Source organism: Macrotis lagotis, chromosome 3 (genome assembly GCF_037893015.1).
Source record: "Macrotis lagotis isolate mMagLag1 chromosome 3, bilby.v1.9.chrom.fasta, whole genome shotgun sequence".
NCBI classification, from domain to species: Eukaryota; Metazoa; Chordata; class Mammalia; order Peramelemorphia; family Peramelidae; genus Macrotis; species Macrotis lagotis.
In genome coordinates, this window is record NC_133660.1 from 116,380,477 (window position 1) to 116,404,275 (window position 23,799).

At 38.2% G+C, this 23,799-nt stretch overlaps 1 protein-coding gene across 2 annotated transcripts in view; it reads left to right on the forward strand.

Moving 5' to 3' along the window:
* Nucleotides 1–23,799, forward strand: part of GATB (glutamyl-tRNA amidotransferase subunit B) — a 142,499-nt gene that overhangs the window by 72,205 nt on the left and 46,495 nt on the right. For both annotated transcript variants that reach the window (XM_074229138.1, XM_074229139.1), the window contains one exon: nt 21,712–21,845. In XM_074229138.1, the coding sequence (XP_074085239.1) occupies nt 21,712–21,845 (134 nt within the window). The remainder of the gene's footprint in view (nt 1–21,711; nt 21,846–23,799) is intronic.

Genomic DNA, 23,799 nt, shown 5'->3' on the forward strand with positions numbered 1-23,799 from the left:
TTAAGTTTTCAAAAGCCAGCTCTTTATTTTCCTGAGCATAGGTAGAAGAAAAGAATTGACTCCAGTGGCCATTTTGGAAATTTTAGGCTAAGGCTGTTAGGGCTGGGGAGACCAGGAATCCATCCATATTAAGGAGTTGTTTCTGGCACCTCTAAAATGTTGCTTCTGTCCCTTTTGAAAGTCATTTACAACTTTTGCACTTGTTTGGATTCTAGATGCCTCACTTTAGGAAATTGGTTCTTTTCTAAAGTATGATATCCAAGATGGTACAGGGTCTTGAGGTCATGTTGTGTAAGAATTAATGAAAGGAATGAGGAGGGTTTGGCATAGAAGGAGGGAAGATTCCCTGGGGACATGATAGCTGTGTCCAAATGTATGAAGGGTTATATTGGTTGTGTATGGCTCAGAGGGGAACTAGAAATGAAAAGAGAAAGTTCTAAAGACAGAGCTGGGCTTATTGTAAAGAAAAGCTTTCTGATGGAGATCTACCAGAAAGCCTCAGGAGAGTGTGGCTATCCCTTCACTAGAGTTCTCCAAGCAAACCCTGGCTGACCCACTGAAGGGGTTTTTCTTCAGGTTGAATTCAGTGGTTGCTGGGATTCTTTCCCACTTTGAAAATTGGTGTTTCGGCAATCCGTCTTCTTTCTGCATCAAATGCCATTGGTGAGTTTGCTGCTTTGGATATATGTGTAGTTGTCACAGTGGACTTCTGAAAGGGCCTGAGCATGTTCCTGACAAATGGTTCTCCCCACAAGAAATTGGATGTCTTGATATTCTCTTATTGCTGCTGTGGCAAAACCTAATGAAAATCCAAACTCCCACAGTTTTAATGAGTTAGTATTAAATATTTGCAGGGTTTAGGATGAACATTTATATGCTAGCTAGACACTGATATTCTTCATTAGAATTACATTTATGTGTGTCTGCGGGCACACACACACACACACACACACACACACACACACACACACACACCTCTCTCTCTCTCTCTCTCTCTCTCTCTCTCTCTCTCTCTCTCAAGCCCCTACTTCCTCATCCATTAATGAGCTACTTTGCATAGTACTTGGAATTTCACAGATTAAAGACACAATTTTAGCACAAGTAATTATTGTAATCATAATTTATGTAGCCCCTCTTATCCTGAAGCAGCTTAAATCTCTCAAATATTTTTCAGGGCTCCATTTAGCTAAATTGAGTTTCTGCCAAGCCTATCCTTCCTTACCATCCTGCCCCCTCAATTTCTGGCCAAGCCAAAATACCATTGCATAAGAATCCTCCATTTTATTTCATATTTGCTATCTTACTGGGGTAGGAGGGAGAATCTTCTTCCTTATCAAAAGCATTAATTATCTATCTTCATTTGGCACTGCTCCATTTGGACAAAGCAAGTCTTAAGATAATGTAGGACAGCTAGAAATTGATCTTTTTTTTTTTTTGCCTGTTCCCAACATTGTTGTTGGGATTTCTGAGAAAAATAGCCATGCGTGTATTGTGTTCCGTCAGTTAGCTTCTTTCTTAGAAGGAGAGAAAAAAGGCTTTGAAAGCTGACCAGCCATCTCAAGAATGTGACAGAAACCATGAATTCAGTCATTCATTCAATAAGAAGTAAAGTCCTGTTATGTGGCAAGCATTCTACTGGTTCTTGAGTTTCAGGTTGGTTTTATTTTAAGTCTCTGCTCTTAAGAGTTCTTCTTTCCATTGGGTTATACACTTTGAACTCAGAATAGTTGACACAAAGCACTTACAGAATAGTTTCCTGGGGAAAGGGTAGGGACCAGAAGAGAGACATGAGCCAAGCTGTGTGGGAAATGAGGAGGAAATGCCTTCCAGACTAGTTTAAGACTTGGGTTTTGAGAAACATAAGTTTCTCCAATCCCTCAAATTCCAGACTTTTGATTTGTGTCTTCTGACGTTAGAAGAACATACTTGTTTTGGGGTAGAGAGAGGAGTTGGGTTATCACATAGTAATGCATCAGCTCTGGTTGATGATATAGCCATCTTCTGGCATTACAAACCAACTTTCTCTGTCTGACGTGTCCACAGATATTAAAGATGAAGAGAGGAGAAAGGAAATTGAGTGATTCAGGCAAATTATTTTTCCTGAAATTAGGCTGTCTTTATGACTTTGAAGTCCCCAGAAGCTGAGCTACCCAGAGCACACCTGAAAAATGATATTTCCGTGGCTTTTTCTGTCTGCATCAGAAACACAACAGATTGCTGAGAGGGGCAGATGCACCAATCTAATGAACCATCTTTCCATTTAAAGAATGCCCAAGAGTATTCATTAAATAAATAGCAGTGGGAGGAGGGCTTTGCAAAGCATCAGAGCTCCATGTTCTCGGCAGAGAATCTCTTCTGTATGCACACTCCTAGACTTACCCACACATTGTATAAAAATTACAAGGATCTAAACTTCAGAACTAAATATTCATCTCTCTCCTTTAATCTTTGCTGTTATTTGGTGGTATGATGTGGACTCTAATAATACAATAATTGTTACTTTATTTATATTACCTTTGATACTGGAAAAATGTTCTGACACTGCTTATTAAGGTAACATGCCAAAAATGGTAATGTGTTACCACTGTTAATATTAATAAAACCTTCAGAGAGATGGATTTTTGTTTTCCAGAAGTCATTTATCTGAAGACCTTTTCCAGGTACCCCAAATTCTTAAAACTATTGCAGACTATTTTCAAACTATTTTCCTATTTCTCAAGCCAGACCAGTCAAATCTACAGTCTACAGTCAAATCTCTCCTGCTTCTTAGCTTCCTCTAGAGTCTAGACCCCACTTCTCAGGCCAACTGAAAACCCATGTCCTTCTCTCCTCTAACTTTATGAGATACCTTTCTTCATGATACAACTGTATCTGATTTAGTTTCCTACCTCCATCATGTATGCTTACCCTCTTCACTCAATAACCATCATTTCAGATGCAGGAGTAAGGGACTTGATGTCCAGATCTGCTGATAAAGCAACAGGACTTTGAATTTTCACATCTTGGTGTACAATAATATGTGGTAATTATTATGATTATCTGTATGCTTATAATAATCATAGGCATGGGAATTATCCATGCCCAGGTAGGTTTTTACTTGCCAGGCCTGGACTCACCTGTCCCATAATTGATTGGTGTGTGCTTCAGGTTATGTAAACTAATTTTAGTGGTTGTCCAAGAAGCACATTTTATAATTTGTATTTGCACAGCTCTTCACAAAGTACTTTCACATTCATCTCATTTGATCCTCACAGTCTACAGGTAAGGCTATGGTTATCCCCATTTTACAGAGGAGTAAACAGGCTCTGAGATTAAATGATTTCACAAACTGTTAATAAATGAAAAAAGCAGAAACTCTCATGGTCTTTCTTGTTTTTATCTGGTGTTTCCCACTGCCATCTTGTTGCTTCTGGACACTATCACGTAATTAGGAATACTTAGTGGTCATCCCCACCACTGCTTCCAAATTTATTCAATTTGTATAATACTTTTTAAGTTGTTCTGGGGTTATTTTTAACCATATTGTAAATGTAAGTGAAATCATATTTTTAAATTTATCTGGACTATTCATAGTCTGGGAAGTACAATCTAAATATACAGTGTAAACAAGGGCTGTCATTTTTTGTTTTTGTTCTTATTTAAAATGCACCCTGAATAAACCATAAATCCAGGCGAAATAGCAATGTGGCAGTGCAGAGCATCACTTAAATCCTCTGAGTTACAGAAATAAACTTTATTTTATAGATGAAGTAGTTGAGGCATGAAAAAAGACCATATATTCTCCCCGTTGAGGTTTGGTCTTTGTTTTCCATATTCTATTTCCTGAAGGCCTTTGGTTCCCTTTGAAGACTGATGCCATGTAGGATTGGTTTGTGAACTCCATGAGCTCCCTCTTGTTTGTTTTTGGTGAATCCCATCTGATGAAGTCCAAGGATGTCTTGAGCACCCCTGAGGTCGGCTGAATTAGGTGCTTGATGGGACATAGTAAAAAGAAAGTTTCAACTCTGATGGCCCAAGAGAAACCACAGCCTCACATTACATTAGAGGGTATCCAGATGACCCCGGATTGATAGAGGAGGAAGGTTTATGGTTTTGTACCTGGAGCTGGCACAGTGCCTGATGGTTAGTAAACACTTCATCATTGTTTATCCAATTGATAAGCTGAAGCTCTGGTCACATTAGCTGATTAGTGGGAGATCTCTGTCTAGATTTAGAGAACTTCATTCCCAAGTCCCATGCTCTTTGCACTTAGTTCATGACCCTGTCTAGAGTCTCAGTGCTATAGATGTATTTTATGAACATTCCAAGTTAACAGTTTATAAATGTGTATTAGGTCCCCACCATTGTGTTAAATTATCCCCTAAGTATTACCCTCTGTGTAATGTAATGAACCTCTGACAGGAGAATGAAAATTCTTGGCTCCACTTCTGGTTTATTGGTCTGTAACTGGGTCACTTTGGGTTTATAACTTGATTTGTTTCCCCATCTGAAAGGGAAGAGGAATAACTTATTTAATCATCATTAGGTCTCTTAAAAAATCAGAAAAGATCCATCAGACTTTAGAAAAAATGTTGCTGGGTGGAGAAGGGTATGCAAAAACATAAACTATAGATAAACAGAGTGAGGTTCACATAAAGGGATGGTGGTGGTGGTGATGGCAGGTGGCGGTGGTGGAGGTGCTGGTGTTGGAGGTGGTACTGGTGCTGGTGGTGCAGTTTTTAAAAGACTTGGAAGTTGAGGATAACTCCAATGGGATTTTGATGAATCCTGTACCAGAGAGCTCCCAGTTGACATTTATAGTCTGACCATAAGTGCTGATCTCTGTCTTGTGTTAGTCCTAAGGGGATTTGCATGCAAAGGCCTTACTTAAATAATTTCACCCTTCACCAACTGGTTGTTCCCCATTTGAAGTTATAGCCCTTTTATTTTTGACATCACCGAAAAGGTTAAGCCATCTCTTAGGGGAAAAAAGCCAAAATCATAAAGAGATAAATGAATAGAATTATTGCTAAATGGATTGTTTTTCAAAGTTTTCCTTTGGGCATTAAGTAAGCCTGAGGAGCCCTGGTTGGCTTCCTGGATGAAATGCCCATAAAATAATTTCCCATGATAAATATATATTCTGTCTAGAATTGCATTTTAAAGTTAAGTAGTTTGAAAAAGTCATCTCAATCCATATTGGCAGACTTTAGTCTGCCCAGGACAATTGAGATACAGTGCATTCACCTTCAGAGTACCACGTTAGGAAAATCCATTTGGTTGACATTGTTACTCACCATATTTCAGCTCTATGCAATTTCCGAAATTGATTTTATTGTTCATTTTATAAAAGTGTACCCTCTGCTTGCCAGCTACTGGGTGATTTTAGAGTCAGTCTCCACTCTGTTAAAAAAAATAAAAAATAGCTCATATCACTTGCTCTGGAAAAGTTAAATAAAAAGATATATTTTACACAGTGCCTAAAAAAATCATCTGTTTTTCTGTCTTGGATCACAGAAGAATGAGGGAATCTGAAGAAAATTGTCCTTCTGGAACACTGACCACTGAATTTGGCATCAGAGGCTTGGGTTTTTATTACCTTTGTGACTTTGGGAAAATCCTGAAAATCTTCTTTCAGACCTGCAAAATGGACAGATGTGGGGAGTTGGTAAAGTTTGGACAGGATGGAGGGGTTCTTATTCTGGGGCCTATGAATTTGTATTTTCTAATCTTTTGACAACTAGTTAACTATAACAGAATTTCCATGTAATTCTGTTATCTTAAAACATTGTGGGGAATGGTTTTGCCATATTGCCAAAAAGGGGTCTATGACCTAAAAAATGGTTAAGAACCCCTGTACTGAGGATCTCTGAGGTCTCTTAAATCCTAGGATCCTAATGATTCTAGTGCAACTACAGACTCCTTGGATCTGGAGTTAATTTTCTTCTTACCCTCAGGCTGTAAAAATGGTCATGGCTAGATATTAGAGAAAGCATATCGAAAGACATGTGGTCACATCTAGCCAGGCAGAGCTATAGACTGGGAAAGCTAATACTAGTAGTATGTCCACTAACTGAAACATGATATTTATACTTATAAAATGAATTCCCATTTGTAAGGATAAGGCCCTTTTTGTTTTTTCAAGATTAAACAAAATGTTTAGTCTCATCAGCACTTCCTTTAGTTTGATGGTGATCAAGCTAGAACCAGAAACTTTTTTTTTTTACTTTTAACACAGAACTTATTCGGAGGCACATATTTTGTCTCCAGAACCCAGCTATACTTTATTATTTTTTATTCAATTTTATTTTCAATTTCAAATTGTTTCTCTTCCCTCCTTCCTCTACACGACTCATTAAAAAAAACAAATAAAACAAAGCTCATTACAAATATGTATAGGCATATAAAGCAAATTCCCACATTAGTCATATCCAAATAAAAACAAAAAGAAAGTAAGAAAAAATATTCTTCAGTCTGCACTCTGAATCCATTCAGCATCATGTGTTCTTTTTTTTTTAGGGTTTTTTTTTTGCAAGGCAAATGGGGTTAAGTGGCTTGACCAAGGCCACACAGCTAGGTAATTATTCTCTGAGACTGGATTTGAACCCAGGTACTCCTGACTCCAGGGCTGGTGCTTTATCCACTGCGCCACCTAGCCGCCCCAAAAGCATCATGTGTTCTTTAGAATTGTGATAGGTCATTGTATATCAGAGTTCCTAAGTCTTTCAGAACTGATTATCTTTCTTTGCCCAAAGGGCTATAAAACTTTGTTTTACCCTTTGTTCAACAATACTGCTACTAGGTCTGTATTGCAAAGAAATCCTAAAAAAAAAGGTGAAAAGACCCACATGTACAAAAATATTTATAACAGCTCTTTGTAGTGGCAAAGAATTAGAAATTGAAGGGATGATCAGTTAGTGAATGACTGAACTAATGAATGTGATGGAATACTATTCTGTAAGAAATCATGTTCAGGTATATTTTAGAAAAACACAGAAAGACTTAAATGAACTAATGCCTAACACATTAATAACAACCTTGCATGTGGTTCAGCTATAAACAACTTAACTCTTCTCCAGCAATATAGTTGAACAAAGACAATTCTAAAAGACTTGTTATGGAAAATGCCATCTACATCCAGAAAAAAATAAAGCTATGGAGTCTGAATGCAGACCAAAGCCTCCTATTTTCATTTTTTAAAATTGGTTTTATGTTTTTTTTCCCTTTCTCATGGTTTTTTCTCTTTTGTTCTGATTCTTCTTTCACAACATGTCTAATGTGGAAATGTGATAAACATGATTGTGCATGTATAACCCATATCAGATTACTCACTGTCATGAGGAGAGGGAAGGGAAGGAGGCAAAAAAATGTGAATTCAAATTTTATAAAATATTAATGTTGAAAACTATCTTTACATATAATTAGAAAAATAAAATTATATTTTAGGAAATTGATTAGCTTTGCCAATATTGTTTCCCTAGTTCTGCTCCTTTCACTTTTATCAGTTCATGCAAATCTTCTCAGGCTTCTCTGAAACCATCTCCTTCATTTTCTCTTATCATGTTCATAGGCCATCTTTTGTTCAAGCCATTTCCCCATTAATGAGTATCCCCTCAGTTTCCAATTCTGTGTGACTACTAAAAGAGCTGCTATAAATATTTTTGTATATGTTGGCCCTTTTCTTCTCTTTTTGATATTTTTGAGGCCTATACCTAGAAGTGGTATCACTGGGTCAAAGGGTATGCAGAATTTGATAAATTTTTAAGCATAGTTCCAAATTACTTTCCACAATGTTTGGACCAGTTCACAGCTCAGCCAATTGTACATTAGTATGCTTGTTATATCCAATCCTTCCAGTACTTGTCATTTTCCTTTATTGTCAGCTCAAGTAATCTTGAGTGTATGAATTATTATCTCTGAGTTTTTAATTTGCATTTTTCTGATTATTGGTTATTTAGAGTATTTTTCATAAGGTTTTTGATCATTTGGATATCTTTCTCTGAAAATAGCACATTCATGTCATTTGAATTTTTATCAATTGAGGAAAAGAATTTATTGTTATAAATTTGATTCAATTCCCTACATATCTTAAATTAGACCTTTTTTCCCAAAGAAACTGACTTTCAAAAGATTTTCTTCCAGTTTCCCAGTTTTTCTACTAATTTTAACTGTGTTGATTTTTTTAATTTTATGTAATCATAATTTTCCATTTTACCTGCAACAACCCCTCCCCCCATCCCTTTTATCCTGAACTCTTCCCTTTCCATAGATTTTAAAGGTAATTTCTTCCATGCTCTTCTAAGTCACTCTTTATATTTTAACCATGTACCTCTCTGGAACTTAAGAAAGAAAGATTTTATTTATTTTGAGTATTACAATTTTCCCCCCATTCTTGCTTCCCTCCCCCACCCCCTCCCTACAGAAGGCATTCTGTTAGTCTTTACATTGCTTCCATGTTATACATTGATCTCAACTGAATGTAATGACAGAGATATCATATCCTTAAGGAAGACCAATAAAGTATGAGATAGTAAAATTATATATTATCATAACTTTTTTTTTAATTTGACAGTAATAGTCTTTGGTCTTTGTTCAAAGTCCATAATTCTTTCTCTGGATACAGATGCTATTCTCCATTATAGACAGCCCAAAATTGTCCCTGGTTGTTGCAATGAAGGGATGAACAAGTCCATCAAAGTTGATCATCACCCCCATGTTGCTGTTAGGATGTACAGTGTTTTTCTGGTTCTGCTCATCTTGCTCCACATCAGTTCATGCAAATCTTTCCAGGCTTCCCTGAATTCCCATCCCTCCTAGTTTCTAATAGAACAATGATGTTCCATGACATACATACACCACAATTTGTTCAGCCATTCCCCAATTGAAGGACATTCATTTAATTTCCAATTTTTTGCCACCACAAATAGGGCTGCTATAAATATTGTTGTGCAAGTGATGTTTTTACCCTTTTTCATAATCTCTTCAGGGTATAGACCCAGTAGTGCTATTGCACATTTTTGTTGCCCTTTAGGCATAATCTCTGGAACTTATTTTGATCGGTGATGTGAGACATTGTTCTATACTAAATTTTTTCCCCCACTTTGATTCCTTATCTCAATAACTGGAATCCTGGGATCTATCAAAAAAACTAGATTATTATACTCACTTGCTTCTGTCTATTGTGTATCTATTCTTTTCCACTATTACTTACCCAATACCAACTTGCTTGCAGAATTAGGGTTTTGCAGTATAGTTTGAAATGTGGTACTATTAGACCCTCTTTCTTCCTAATTAAAGATAATTCTCTTGGCATTTTTTCTTTTTTTTTTAAGGTTTTTGCAAGGAAAATGGGGTTAAATGGCTTGCCCAAGGCCACACAGCTAGGTAATTATTAAGTGTCTGAGGCTGGATTTGAACCCAGGTACTCCTGACTCCAGGGCTGGTGCTTTATCCACTATACCACCTAGCTGCCCCTTCCCTTGATATTCTTGACTTTTCCTTCAGATGAATTTTTTTTCATACCTCTGTAAAGTAGTCCTTTAGTAGTTTGATTAGTCTGACCCTGAATCAGTAAGTTAATTTAGATAGTATTGTCATTTTTATTATATTTGACTTAGCCTGCCTATGAGGAACTAATGGCTCTTGGTCTGTAAATTTTGTGTAAAGAGTGCTTTTTTGTTGTGTTCATCTAGTTCCATTTATATTTCATATGTATATGTATATATATGTGTATATGTATATGTATAGGTAGGTAGCCTCTTAAACATTTTATATCCTCTTTGTTATTTTAAGTGAAATCTCCCTTCCATTTTCATGCTGATGATTTATATGAATTTATTTTGTATCCATTGATTTTGCTTAAAGTTATTCTTTGGTTTATTTTTTTGGTTTTTTAAGTCTACTCTTTTTAGGTATTATCTGAAAACAAAAAGATAGTTTTGGAAACAGTAAATTTTTCTTTTTCTCATGTTATTGATATAATTAGCATTTCTAGAAAAATATTTGAATAGAATTGATAATAATGGAAAGTTGTGAGAATCAAAGAGAAAAGGCCTCTTGAGCTGGAGCAAAGCAGACAAGAGTGGTGGTTGCTGAGATGTGGTGCCTGCCCTCATGGATGGAGCTTACAGCATCAAACTGTAAACAATGATGATGACTTACAGAGACATAGAACTTGACAGTTTTCCTTGTATTTTGTTTTATGAAAAACAGTTAGGTGGTTCAGAACCTGGAGTCTGGAAGACCTGAGTTCAAATCTGCCCTTAGACACATATTCACTTTGGGCAAATGATTTAACCACTTGCTGCTTTAGTTTTCCTTCTCTGTAAAAAAGAAATAACAAGTCCCTCCCTCTCACTATTTTTGTGATGAACTTTTATGAAGTACTCCACTAGCCTTAAAATGCTATGCAAATACCAGTTATTATTATTATCATTAATTATTTTGTTTTTATGACCTTGCAAGTAGTGTAACTATCTCCTTTTTAAAGGTGAAAAACAGCTCAGAAACAGCTGTTTCTCATCTTTAAATGTCACAGACTGACAAGAGCATTGACTCTTAGTCAGAACCTTAGGTCAGATCCTACTGACTGTGTGACCTTGAGAAAGTCCTGGGGGCCTGAATGACTTTTGGGGTACATTCTAGCTCTATGATCCTATGATCTGAACCAGGATTTCAACTTGGGCTTATTTCATCAGGCCCAGTTCTTCTTCCACCTCCCATGGTACCTCTCTGGTCAGATTTGCCTACTCAGAGGAACACAGACTACTTTTAATAATAGTTGAAGCAAACCATAGTGAGGCATCCTAAACCGAACCTGAAATGATATTAAGTTATAAAAGTGTACCTAAATATTTATCTTAGCTGTATTTTACAGTCTAACCTTCCCGGGGGCTATATTATAGAGCAATGGATATATTATTGGGAGACTCAAGTTCAAATCCTGACCCTGGTACCAAGACCCTGTGTAACGTTGGTTAAATTGCTTCCCTAGTAAGTGTCTGGCTGAACTCTAGTCTTCCTGACTCTAGATGCAGTGTTCTAGGTGGTTTGATGGATAGAACACTGCATCTAGAGTCAGGAAGATGTGGGTCCTGAGTTCAGATGTTATCTCAGACACTTGCTGCCTGGGCAGATTGCTTCAACTCTACCTCAGTTTCTTATCTGTAAAATAAGAATAATAGTAGCAGGGCTGTTGTAAGGATTAAACAAGGTAATATTTGTTCAGTTCTTTGCTAATCTTTTAAAAATATAATATAAATGTTAGCTGTTCTAATCATTATCTTTATCATCATTATCTTTATTATCATCATAATTATTATTATCATTATCATCATCATAATCTACTTCATCTAACTGGGAGCTATGAGGACAGTTACCTTTTAATAATTTAATAATTGATGGAGATTTTCTCTTTTGAGGAGGTTAGGGAATATTTGTTTTAGTTTTTTAATCATTCAAAAGTTAAAGGAGGAAACTGCTGAAATCTCTGAAGGGAAGAAGGTGGACGTTTACCCACAAATGGAGAAATAAATAACCAGAAGGATGTAGTAGGCACCCTGCTAGAGAAGAATAGTAATAGCTCATATGTTTATAAGGCTTTTCTCTAAATCTCTCTTTTGAGAAAGATTGTGGATAGTGCAATATCATTCTACCGTTTTTCAAATGGGCAAAGTAACTTAGCTGTAGTCACACAGCTACTAATGCAGTCAAAATAATAGAACTGGATTTGAAATCCAGAGTGCTGGGTTCAAATTCTGCACCATAGAAGACACTATATGATGCATGGACAAGTGATTTTAGCCCTGTAACTTATTTTCCCTCAGCTATAAAACTGAAATAGTGATATTTATAGATCTGGGACCTCAGAGACCATCTTTTTTATTTTTCAAATGAGGAAGCTTAGGCGCATAGAGACTTGCCTGAGATCTCACATGAAGTACCATGGGGGGCAGAAGTGTGATCTTAACTCAAGTCCTCTGACTTGGTATGGCACTCTTCCTACTATTCTTTGAGAAAAGTGCTTTATATTAACCGTTAAAAGCTAAAGGAATATGAATACTCAAATTACTACACAGTGGCTAGAGACCTAGACCTAGAATGAGGAAGATCTGAATTCAAATTCAGCCTCCAATATTTACTAGCCATGTGACTGGGCAATTTACTTAAACCTCTGCCTGCCTCATATAATGCCTCATTTTAATGTGCTGATTATAGCACTTTATCTCCTGGAATCCTTGTGAGGCTAAATGAGATAGTATTTGTAAAGGACCTTGCAAACCTTACAAAAATTTATATGTATATTTATATATTTATCACTATCCCTACTTACTGTTTGGGTATCTCTAAGCTGGCTAAATGTATATATATTTGTGCCTTCACCAGAGCAAGGAAGGAGATGTGATCAATTGGCAAAAAGGTTTTGTGTTTCCTTTCTTGTTCCCTTGTGCCTTTATCTTTGCGTTTCATCTGCTTCTACTGGGTCAGTCTATCTTGGTTTTCTTATCAATAGAACCAATCTTTCTTATTGGTTGCTTGTAGGCTCATGCCAGTGTGCAACATAAATGAGATTATAGATCTAGAGCTGGAAGCTATTAATGGGCACCTGATCCTCATGGGCACACCTCGTCAGATAGCAAAGAAACCTTCAGATCTCTGTGGAGTGACTTATAGAGAAGACAAGTGACTGGCTACAGATGTAGCCCTCTTTCTCCTGTAGCATGTAAGACATTTTAGGGCATCTTTTCTATCCCTTCCTTGCATCAGGAGGTGAGCAATACAATCCTTCAAAGAGCTGTTCAGTCACTCAGGGGGCTGCCGAATTCCACTGCTGTTTTCAGTGGAGAAATGACACTATGACCTGGACCACCTGTGAGCAGGGTTATGACTACATCACACCTGCTGCCTTGTCACTTGCCTGTCACCACAGGACTTTGAGAAATGGTTATGAGTGATGTCTTTGTTGCCTGCATAAGTTGGTAAGTGAGGTAGAGCTGTATGAAGTTATCCACCTCACTTCCTCTTCCAAAGTCATCATGATCTAGCATGGTGACAGTCAAGACAACTGGTGATGGCTCTAGATGCAGTAGATGATCATGGTGTCTTTGATATCTAACCAAGCTCTAAAACGCTCCACAGCACCTGCTATAGCTGGCTTCATGGTTGTTGGGACAAATGTTCTCTTTAGCCCATTCCACCAGTGGAAGACTTCACATGCTTGGGTTAGACACTCCCCACTATTCACCAATGAATTTGAGACTCAGTTACCCTCAACTTCCTTTAGCCCACCTGCCAAAACAGTTTATCTGGGTGTGGCTGCTGTTCATGCTATAGCTTCTTGGAGCCACAGGTGAGTTAGGTGGCTCAGGTGGACATCAAAGATGGAAAGCAGCCTACCACAGGAGGGGGGCATCCCACAGTGCAGTTGAGACAAAAAAATCTACAAAAACTTGTTCAGAGAAGATTCCACTCATCATTAGTCCATGGAATGTGCACACACTCACAGACTGCACACGATCCAATGAACCTGAAAGACAAACAGCTCTTGTTGCAACAGAACTCAGCAGGTATCATATCAAAACAGCAGCCCTGAGTGAAACAAGGCTAGCAAATGAAAATCAGCTTACTAAAATCACAGCTGGATACACATTTTTCTGGTGTGGCCACAGTGAAGGGGAATGTTGTGAAGCTGGAGTAGGTTTTGCACTCAAAACTAATCTAGTCAAAATTCTTGAATACCTACCTAAAGGAGTGAACAACAGGGTCATGACAATGAGATTTCCACTTCCAAGAAATTGCCATGCCACCCTCATCAGTACCTATATTCCTATCATGATGAAGGACTCTGATGAAGTTAAATAAAAATTTTATGAAGACCTGTAGACTCTTATGAATGTACCAAAAGAGGACAATCTTATAATTGTAGGTGACTTTAATGCTGCAGATTACCAGACGTGGAAGGGAATCCTTGGGAGGAATGGAGTTGGAAATAGCAATAGCAATGGTCACCTTCTACTGAAGACTTGTGCATCTCATGATCTTCTTGTCACAAACATTGTCTTCCATTTACCTAAATGCAAGAAAACTTCCTGGATGCACCCTTGTAGCAAACTTTGGTATTTATTAGACTATGTGATCATAAGGAGAAGAGACAGACAGGAAGTGAGAGTGACAAAGGTAATATATGGTACAGAGTACTGGACTGTTCACAGACTGATCTTCTCCAAGCTAAATATTCATATTCAACCAAAGTGGCGGCCCTAAGGCAAAATGACTGCTAGAAGAATTGCTATCAAGAAATTAGAGTGTCTGTCTGAGCAGGGAACAGTTTGTTGCTAACACAGAGTTAGCATCAGTGGAACAGAAAAGGAGCGGGCAGCTTTCAGAGATCTGACATACAGCACTGCATTTGCTCATCTGGACCAGAACACTCACAAAAGCCAAGACTAGTTTTAATGAAAATGATGGGGAAGTACAGAAGCTGCTCAAAGAAAAACAAGAACTCCACAGGGTTTACCAGCAGGTTAGTTCATCCATTTCTAAGAAGGCAGCATTTAATTCTGTGAAAAGTAAAGTACAGGGAGGCTAGGTGGCATAGTGGATAAAACACCGGCCTTGGAGTCAGGAGTACCTGGGTTCAAATCTGGCCTCAGACACTTAATAATTACCTAGCTGTGTGGCCTTGGGCAAGCCACTTAACCCCATCTGCCTTGCAAAAAAAAAAACCTAAAAAAAAAAGTAAAGTACAAGCCAAGCTTAGAGAGAGGCAGGAATCTTGGTTCAGTAAGAAGGCTAATGAAATTCAATTTATGCAGACTGCAACAAACCAAAATGCTTTTATGATGCCCTAAAGGCTATTTATGGGCCAAAGACATATGGTGCATCTCAACTACTCAGGGCTGATGGATCCACATTGATTAATGATAGGGATATGATCCTAGAGAAATGGGCTGAACACTTCCATAGTATTCTTAACAGATCATCATCAATCAATGCAGAAGCCATTGACAGCTTCAAGTTGAAGTTAATCAACCTAGCTGAAGTTCCAACTGAAGAAGAGGTTTTGAATGCCATTAGACTCCTTTCAAGTAGCAAAGCACCTGGTGCTGATTCTGTTCCAACTGAGATCTACAAGGTGGGGGCTCCATTGCTCATCCAAAAATTGACTGAAATTTTCCAGGTTATATAGCATGAAGAGATTATCTCCCAAGAATTCAAAATTACCTCCATTGTCCATCTCTATAAAGGTAAAGGGAATGGATTGTCCTGTGACAATCACAGGGATATTTCTCTTTTAGTCATTGCTGGTAAGATTTTTTTGCCAGAGTTCTTCTCACCAGGCTGAGAGTCAGTGTGGCTTCAGGAATGGTAGAGGAACAGTCAATATGGTGTTTACTGCCCAACAATTCTAGGAAAAATGCCAGGAACAGAACATTTGTAGATCTGGCCAAGGTCTTTGATAACTATCACTCATGAGGATTTATGGAAAATTAGGTCAAAATTTCATTGCCCAGAGAAGTTCATCAGTATTGTACATAAATTTGATGATGACATGCTTGCCCAGGTTCTGGATAGTGGACAATGTTCTCAAAATTTCCCAGTTACCAATGGAGTGAAATCAGGCTGTGTCCTTGCTCCCATATTTTTTAGCATGATGTTTTCAGCCATGTTATCAAATGTCTTCACTGAGGATGAACGTGGCCTCAAGGTCAGCCACTGCACTGATGACAAATTCTTCAATTTGAAAAGGCTTCAAGGCAAGACTAAAGTGGAGAGAGTGTTATACATGATCTTCTGTTTGCAGATGATTGTACACTATAATGCAGCTTCTGAAGCTGAGATGCAATAAAGTATGGATCAATTCTCTGCTACTTGTGCTAATTTTGGTCTAACAGTTAATATCAAGAAAACTCAGGTGCTCCATCAGCCAGCATCACACCATCCATATGTGGAAACATTGATTACAGCAAATGGAGGAGTTTTGAGTATTGTGGACCAGTTCACTTACCTTGGCAGTATCCTTTCCAAGGAAGAACACATTGACAATGAAGCTGACACATGCATTTCCCAGAGCTAGCTCAGTATTTGGGAGGCTCCAAAAGAATTTGTCATCAGTGCAGTGGCTGACCTTGAGGCCACGTTCATCCTCAGTGAAGACATTTGATAACATGGCTGAAAACATCATGCTAAAAAATATGGGAGCAATGGGAGAGAAGAGGTATTAGACTGACTACCAAACTGAAGTTCTACAGAGCCATAATACTGACCTCATTGCTATATGCCTGTGAAACCTAAACAGTTGACCAGTGCCATGTCAGGAAACTGAATTGCTTCCATTTAAATTGTCTTAGGAAGATTCTCAAGATCACCTGGCAGAAGATACCAGACACTGAGGTCCTTTCTCAAGCTAAACTGCCCAGCATTCCAACATTACTATAAAGAGTGCAACTATGATGGGCTGGACACATTGTTAAAATGCCAGACATACATTTGCCAGAAAAACTATGGAGAAATCAGACAAGGCAAGCACTCACAAGGGGATTAGAAGAAGCTATACCAAGATGCCCTGAAGTCCTCATTGAAGAACTTTAGAATTGATTGTACAGCATGGGAGACAGTGGCACAGGACTGCCTGGCCTAGCATGCCCTCATCAGTGAGGGTGCTGTGCTCTGTGAGAAAGGCAGAATTGAAGCAGCTCAAAAGAAACATGAGCTACACAATTTAGAATACCCACCCCAGGTGTTCACATGAACAATTTGTGCCCGACCTGTGGTAGAGCATTCTGAGCTTGTATTAGTCTGATCAGCTACAGTGGGACAAACTGTAATTTTTCTCAAATGTAGTGATGTCATATTGGTGGTCTTCAATAATAAAGGATAAGAACCAACAGAACTGAAGACATTTAACCCCTTAGTGAAGGTAGCTTTCCAGGACTGATTCTTTTTTTTTTTTTAAACAGAAATCCTTCACACCCCTCAAGCAGAAGTCAGGTTAATATTGTACACACACATTTGTGTCAAACATATTTAGAGATTAGTCATTTTCAGTATGAGAAATTAAGGGAAAGAAGTTCATAAGAGAGATTTTTTTAAAAGTGAATGTTTTCATCAGATTCTGAATGGCTTTTTTTTGTTTTTCATTGTCCATAGCCAGTCTAATAAGGTTGTCCTAGTTCTCTGCAAGACAGATTCTTAACTTAGGGTTGATGACAAGTTTTCAGGGGATTTCTACATGTAAATGGTGGGAGAGGACCCCCATATTTCTTTTAACTAATTTCTGCATTTTATTTTATAAATAGAAAACTATTATTCTGAAGAGTCTATGGGCTTCTTCAATCTGCTCAAAGGGTCCACAAAAACATAATGGGACTTGAGAACTCTGCCCTTGGCTTACATTGCAGAGAAGCAGCCAACCTTGCCTTGGCAGAGGTAATTTTTTTATTCTGGGGTTCCCTATGCCGATGAACTCACAGGTCCAGACCCTTCCCTAGGATCAATAATTGAACAGAACTCCTAGCCTTGACTGTTTCTGTTCATTGCTAAGCAGCAGGGATAATACAGTCTGACTGTGTGTTCTAAGCTTTCCCTGGGAAAGTTGAGTAAAATGTGGGAAAGATGTTCTCCAGCCATAGGGCAGTGCAAACTATCCCATTCACATGGTCGAGCTGGCCATCCCTGCTGCATCCACCATTTCATAAGACTGATCAGAAAGCATCAGAAGCCACAAAAGTAGCTGTCATGGAGCTGAAGCCAACACTGCCTCTCATCTGGGGTAGATTAGTGCCGAGTCTCACAAATGTGTAGCCTTTGACCAGAACATTACAAGCCCTTTTATGGAATGGCCTTTACCGCCACATTTTTTAATATGATGTTTAAATAAGGAAATTACCAGCTCACTGTTTTCCTGACAAAACCAGATGGCTAACACTATCATATTCACCAGAGACTTCTGAGACATGTGCCAAACTAATCAGCACTCGCTTACCTCTAAGTAAGAGGAAAAACTCACTCAGAATGTTGTCTTTTGCAAAAGTCCTGGTGATGGACTGACACCTGAGCTGGAGGCCTGCATGTGACTTTTATTGACTCATTATTCTCTGTTGCCAACAGCCTCACATTCCCTCAGAACTGGTGCATGCAGCACTCCCTCCACCCCCCATCACAATCTCGGTTTTTTCTTCTACTTTACATTGAAGACTGGAAACTATGTATCCCCCAGTGGAGTACAGTTCCAGCTCAGAGAGGCTTCATCACAGGGTTGACATGAAAAGACAAACAAAAATCTGACTTGCCATGTTATCCATCCAAGAGAAAAGCATCCAAGGGTAGAGAAATAGATATTCATCACCATCTCGGCAACTCAGCCAAGCCCATGAGTTCAAGCGTGCGATATTTCAAGGAGGATTTAGAAAAACCTTTCCTTGGTGAAGGCAAGAGTTCTCCTGACAGCCCATTTCACTGACTGTCAAAGGGAGAACAAAGGGAATTCTCTCCATCTGATTTGGAGGAGGCAGCCGCTCCTGCTTTGGGGCTTCCCCATTGGGTTTTGCACCAGAGTCTGAGTTGGAATACTTTTTTTTCCCTGAATAGTTAAAGTAAAGTTAAAGTAAAACTCCTTCATTGCCTTTATCTACAGCAAAGTTCTGGCTGTTAAGATGGCCTTTCACCCTGGTTTAGCATGAGCAGAATAATAGCCTCAGCTAAGAAAGAGATCAGAAGCATGATTGTGGGATTATTCGGTAGGTTTGTCACCAGAGAATTTAGCTCTGTAGCAAAAGGGTAGCTGGATTTTTTTTTTTATTATTATGGTGTGTCTACCTTAGTGAATGGGTGCCTGTCCCAAAGTTAAGAACTGATCTTAGAGAGAGCTCTGGCCTATCATCACCCCTCTCATTTCCAAGCTCTCCTGTGTTCCAGAAAAGTCTTCTTTGGGAGATGAAGGGACACTCTCTCTTTCTCTCTCTCTTTCTCTCTCTCTCTCTAAGCAGACCTTCCTCAAACGCCTTCCCTTCTCATCTCTAACACTTCTCACTGGTTTGGACAGAGAGACCCTTGCTTTCTTCAAGGAAGCCTTCCCTAATGTGATCCCTGGAGTTGTGGGGCTGACTCTCTCTTCCCATTGTCATGTATTGAGTCTGTCAATAGACATCTTTTAATGTCTGCTTTGTTAGAGCTGGGATTACAGAGAAAGGCAAAAGACAAAGGAATAAAAGTAGCTAGAATGGATATAATGCTTTTAAGATTTACAAAGCCCCTTACTGATACTGTCCTCAAAATAACCCTGGGAGGTTAATCCTCTTTTTATCCTACCCATTTTGCAGATAAGGAAACAAAAGCAGGGAGAGGTTAAGTAAGCCACAGGAGAATTCCATGTTAGGTATATATATATACTATGACACCTGTGCCTTACATATTAGAGGCTATTTCCTCCCAAGATCCCTAAAAAAGGTATGTTCCTTAAGGACAGGTATGGATTTTGTGGTTGTTGAGCATTTTTTTTTGGTCTTGTAGCCCCACTGTGTTGGACATGGTAAGTATTTAATGAATGCTTATTGGATTGGATTGTGAACCTGTAAAGAAATTGTCAAAAAATTGGTGACTTGATCTGTGACTCAGATCAAGTATGTGTGTGTGTGTGTGTGTGTGTGTGTGTGTGTGTATTTGGCTTCTTATCAAATTCTGATCATTCAGTTCTTCCAAACTGGAAGATTTATATGAATAGGTCATATTCCTGTATTTTTTCCTTTCATTAAAATTTTTTTTTGGAAACATCTCATGATTCAGAAAGTAATCTGAGTCAAAGTAGATGAAATGACACTTCCTTGATCAGTCACTTTTTAATAGAAGTATAAGGAGCTGGGGGGCATCATTCCATTTTTAAGGTGCATTTCTAATGCTTCAGTTCTAGGCAAACTGATGGTACAGCAGGAAGTTCTCCTTTGTTGTTCAGGAACCATCTAGCTTCTTCGAGGTCAGATACCAGCCCCTTTCCCCCTGGAAATGAGGGCACAAAGCTCCTCTTTTTTATCTTTGTCTCCAATGCTTTGTCCATAGTAAGCAACTAGGAGTTTATTCAATTGAAAGATAGGAAAATCAATAAACATTTATTGACCTGAGGGATCTTGAAGGCCAGGGAAGACTTTGTCAGAAGGTGTCTCTACTTGGGGCAGTAGAACTGTCTGGTATGGAAGAGCTGAGCCCAGGAGGAGGCAGACTAGTTAGGAGAGGTCCAGGGACTTGTGGTGTCCATTCAAGTGATAATGAGAGCATTTCATTTGTGACATTATTATGGTGCTTTTAAATGAACAAGATCCTACTTTTGTAGGATTATAAGTATAGAGCTAGAAGTGACCCAGAAGTCCTCTAAGCCCTTCATTTTACAGGACAAATGAGTCCAAGAGAGGAGAAGTGACCTGCTCAGAGTTATCTGAGATAACTGTTCCTAGAACTCTATATTCTACCTTCTTTCTGTTGGGTCACGTATCTCCCCAAAACTGTGGGGTAGGTCAGTGAGGATTATTATCCCTGTTTTACATATGAGGAATCTAGGGGGCTGCTACCATGGGTAGTGCTGGACCTGGAATCAGAAAAAAATTCATCTTCCTGAGTTCAGATCCAGCCTCAGGCATTTAATAGATGTATTTCTCTAGTTCTGTCATTTAACCCTGTTTGCCTCAGTTTCTTCATCTCTTAAAATGAGCTGGAGAAGGAAATGGCAAGCTATTCCAATGTCTTTGTCAAGAAAACCCCAAATGGGGTCCCAGTGAGTCAGATACAACTAAAACTGCTAAACATCAACAACAAACTATAAGGAAACTTATAATGTAAGTATTTGAATCCAGGTCTCCTAGCTAGGAGCCCAAGGCCTCTCCTACCACACTAAACTGCCCCTTTTACCCAAGACAGGGATGGGGGAGGGGATCTTCTTTGTAAAGTAGAAATATCAGTTTCATCCTAATGAATATCTTGGCAATAATTCAACAAGTGATTACAGCAGACATTTATTATGCATTTGCTTGCACAACAACCAAAGCCCTTGGCTGTGTGTGGGAGATAATGAAGATAAGATGCCTCCATGGTGTTTCTATTCTACTAGGTTGTAGGGAGGAGAGGTTATCTGTTTCCCCTGAGGATGTGAGGATGAATCATTCCAGCTGGACCTTCCTTTCAGCTTTGGCTCTATCTTCTAGAGACTGCAGTGTTGCTCCTCTTCTGGCTACTAGAATTTCCATCAGAGGGTTGGCCTGAGAAGAGAGAGAGAAGATTAAATTCACAGCAAGCAGACATTTTGTACTGTGTTTTTAACTCGACTTTAAAAAAAAGTTTCTATATCTAAAATGAAGCTTTGGGGAACAAGCCAGGTGAATTGTATGGATCCAGACCCTCCTTGTCTGTTACCCATTGCTGCGGTTTATCAGGGTCAAGTATGTCTAAAATATTTTCATTTTAGAAGAAACACTTGATAACTACAACATGACATGATTATAGTTCTTAGGTACAGGACCAGTGTTACTGAATACCAAAAGTTGTCCAAGCTTTCGGGCAACATGTCAGAGGTAATAAGTCAGTGCTTAGCCAGGGAAGAGGTAAGTATCTCCCACATCCCAAAGACATGGTAGAGGACTTGCAGCTTTGACCTTTGCTGCTATGGAACTGTCCTTTGTGCTTGGGTGATGATTGTTTTGATTTTCTGTTTTGATTTTTGTTTTTTGGTTGTTTTTTTTTTTTTAACAGAATGAAGATGGACTATTGGAGTTCTTCCAAAATGTGATGAAAGAAACTAGGGCAGAGCCAAAAAAAGTGATTGGTTGGATTCTCAGCACTTTCTTAGGTTATTTAAAGCAGCAGAACCTTGCTGTCTGTGAAAGGTGAGAATGTCTTTGGAATTTTTTTTACCCTTTGCATCCAGAAGGAATTGGCTCAGAAGTACCATATCCTTTTCTGATCCATTCTCCATCAATAGAAATATTGAGAAATATTCTTTTTGAAAGCCAGAATCCAAATCATCATTCAGTCTAATTAGCTAGTCCTAGAATGAATCTGTAAGATAGGAAAATCTCGTTAATTCTGAATTCAAGGAAAACAAACAAAATTATCAAACAAACTGTCAGATTCCCTTCTGGCTCTGCAATACTTTAGTTCTGGGGAGCTGTGTATACTCAGGGATTGACCTCATTAATTTCATTTGTCCTTGTTACCCTAACAGAGGATCATTGGATTCAGATCTTGAGAGATGAGTAACCATCCCTCCCAGGCAAAGTAATTTCTTTATCCTATGAACTCCTGTAATACATTATCATTTATATTCACCTGGTACTCAACTAATAGTAGAAGGTTTTCACATACCTATGTCTTTTTCTCCTGAAGGAGCTTATAAATGACAGCATGGTCCAAAATGGAAAGAACACTCGCTTTAGAGTCATACAACCTGAGATTACACCCTGTGTCTGGAGTCAACTCTCTCTGTGACCCTGGAGAAGTCATTTAGTGTCACTGGAACTGAGTTTAATCATCTGTAAAAGGATGATATTTGACTAGTTGGTCTCTAAGATTTCATCCAACTCTGAATCAATGATCCTAAAATTCTTGAAGCAGTCAGTCAATCAGCAAGTATTTCTGAAGTGGCCATAATGGGTCAGGCCTCTGAGCTAAGTCTTTGAATACAAGTATTAAGGATAAAACTACTTGCAACATTAAAAGAATATACATTATAAATATAAAAACACACACACACACACACACATATATACAAAGTAGTTTGAGGAAAGGATATCAGTGACTGAAGGTTTAAGGAAGGAAGGTAGCTTACCTTCTCTGATGGTATTGAGCTACATTTCTCCAAAATACCAATGACTGCTTTGAATGCAGCCATCTCTCAAAAAATATTTTTTTTGGTTGATCACTTGATAGTAACCTTTTTTTACCCCATAACTCAAAGCTCAAGTAGCCAACTATATTTCCATGCCCTTGGAAAACAGCACAGCTAATATAGAGCTGTGTATATAATCATAATTTATTTATATTTTGCATTGAAATGCATTATATGATATTTTATGACTTCATCATTAGATTCAGACTAATAATAATATCTAGTTACATTACTGAGATGGTAGTAATTGATATAGGAAAAGAATAGCCCAGGAATATCTTCTGTGTTAGAGAAGTCAGCTAGGAGATTTAAAATGTGCTATAACTATTCAATCATGTATAGTGTTATGCAAATTAAGTGGGAGAAAAAGTAATTAATAACCTATACAAGGAACTGTGAAACTTTTTTACATCTTTAAAATCTTTTAATATGTTCTATATCCCCTTTTTACTACAATTACTTTCAAAGTACAGTATTGAGTTCATAAGATTTTGACTCAGATTCTTTAATTTTTCATCATGGATCCACATACTACATTGAATATTATGCATACTTTTAGTAAACAGTACTTTTCCAATTCCATTCCACAACTTTTCGATATTGTTTAAATGAAGTAAGTTTCCTGGACATTGAACTCTCTTACTTATCTCCAATTCTTAATAGTTTGTGACATAGGATACAGCTGAATTGCAGTATTCTGGTTGGAAATTAAGGAAGTTGTTATGCCTCTAGGTAGTGTATTGGTGTTGCTCAGAGTTCATCATTGTTTTAATGTCTACAAGATTTCAGGTTCATTGGAAATAAAAAAAAAAAATCCCCCAACAGTTTCTTGGGTGGATGTTTTATAGCCTGATGAAGATGGTCAGATATTTATGGGTTCACCTGGACCTCTTTTATTTTTTATTTTTTTTAGGATTTTGCAAGGCAAATGGGGTTAAGTGGCTTGGCCAAGG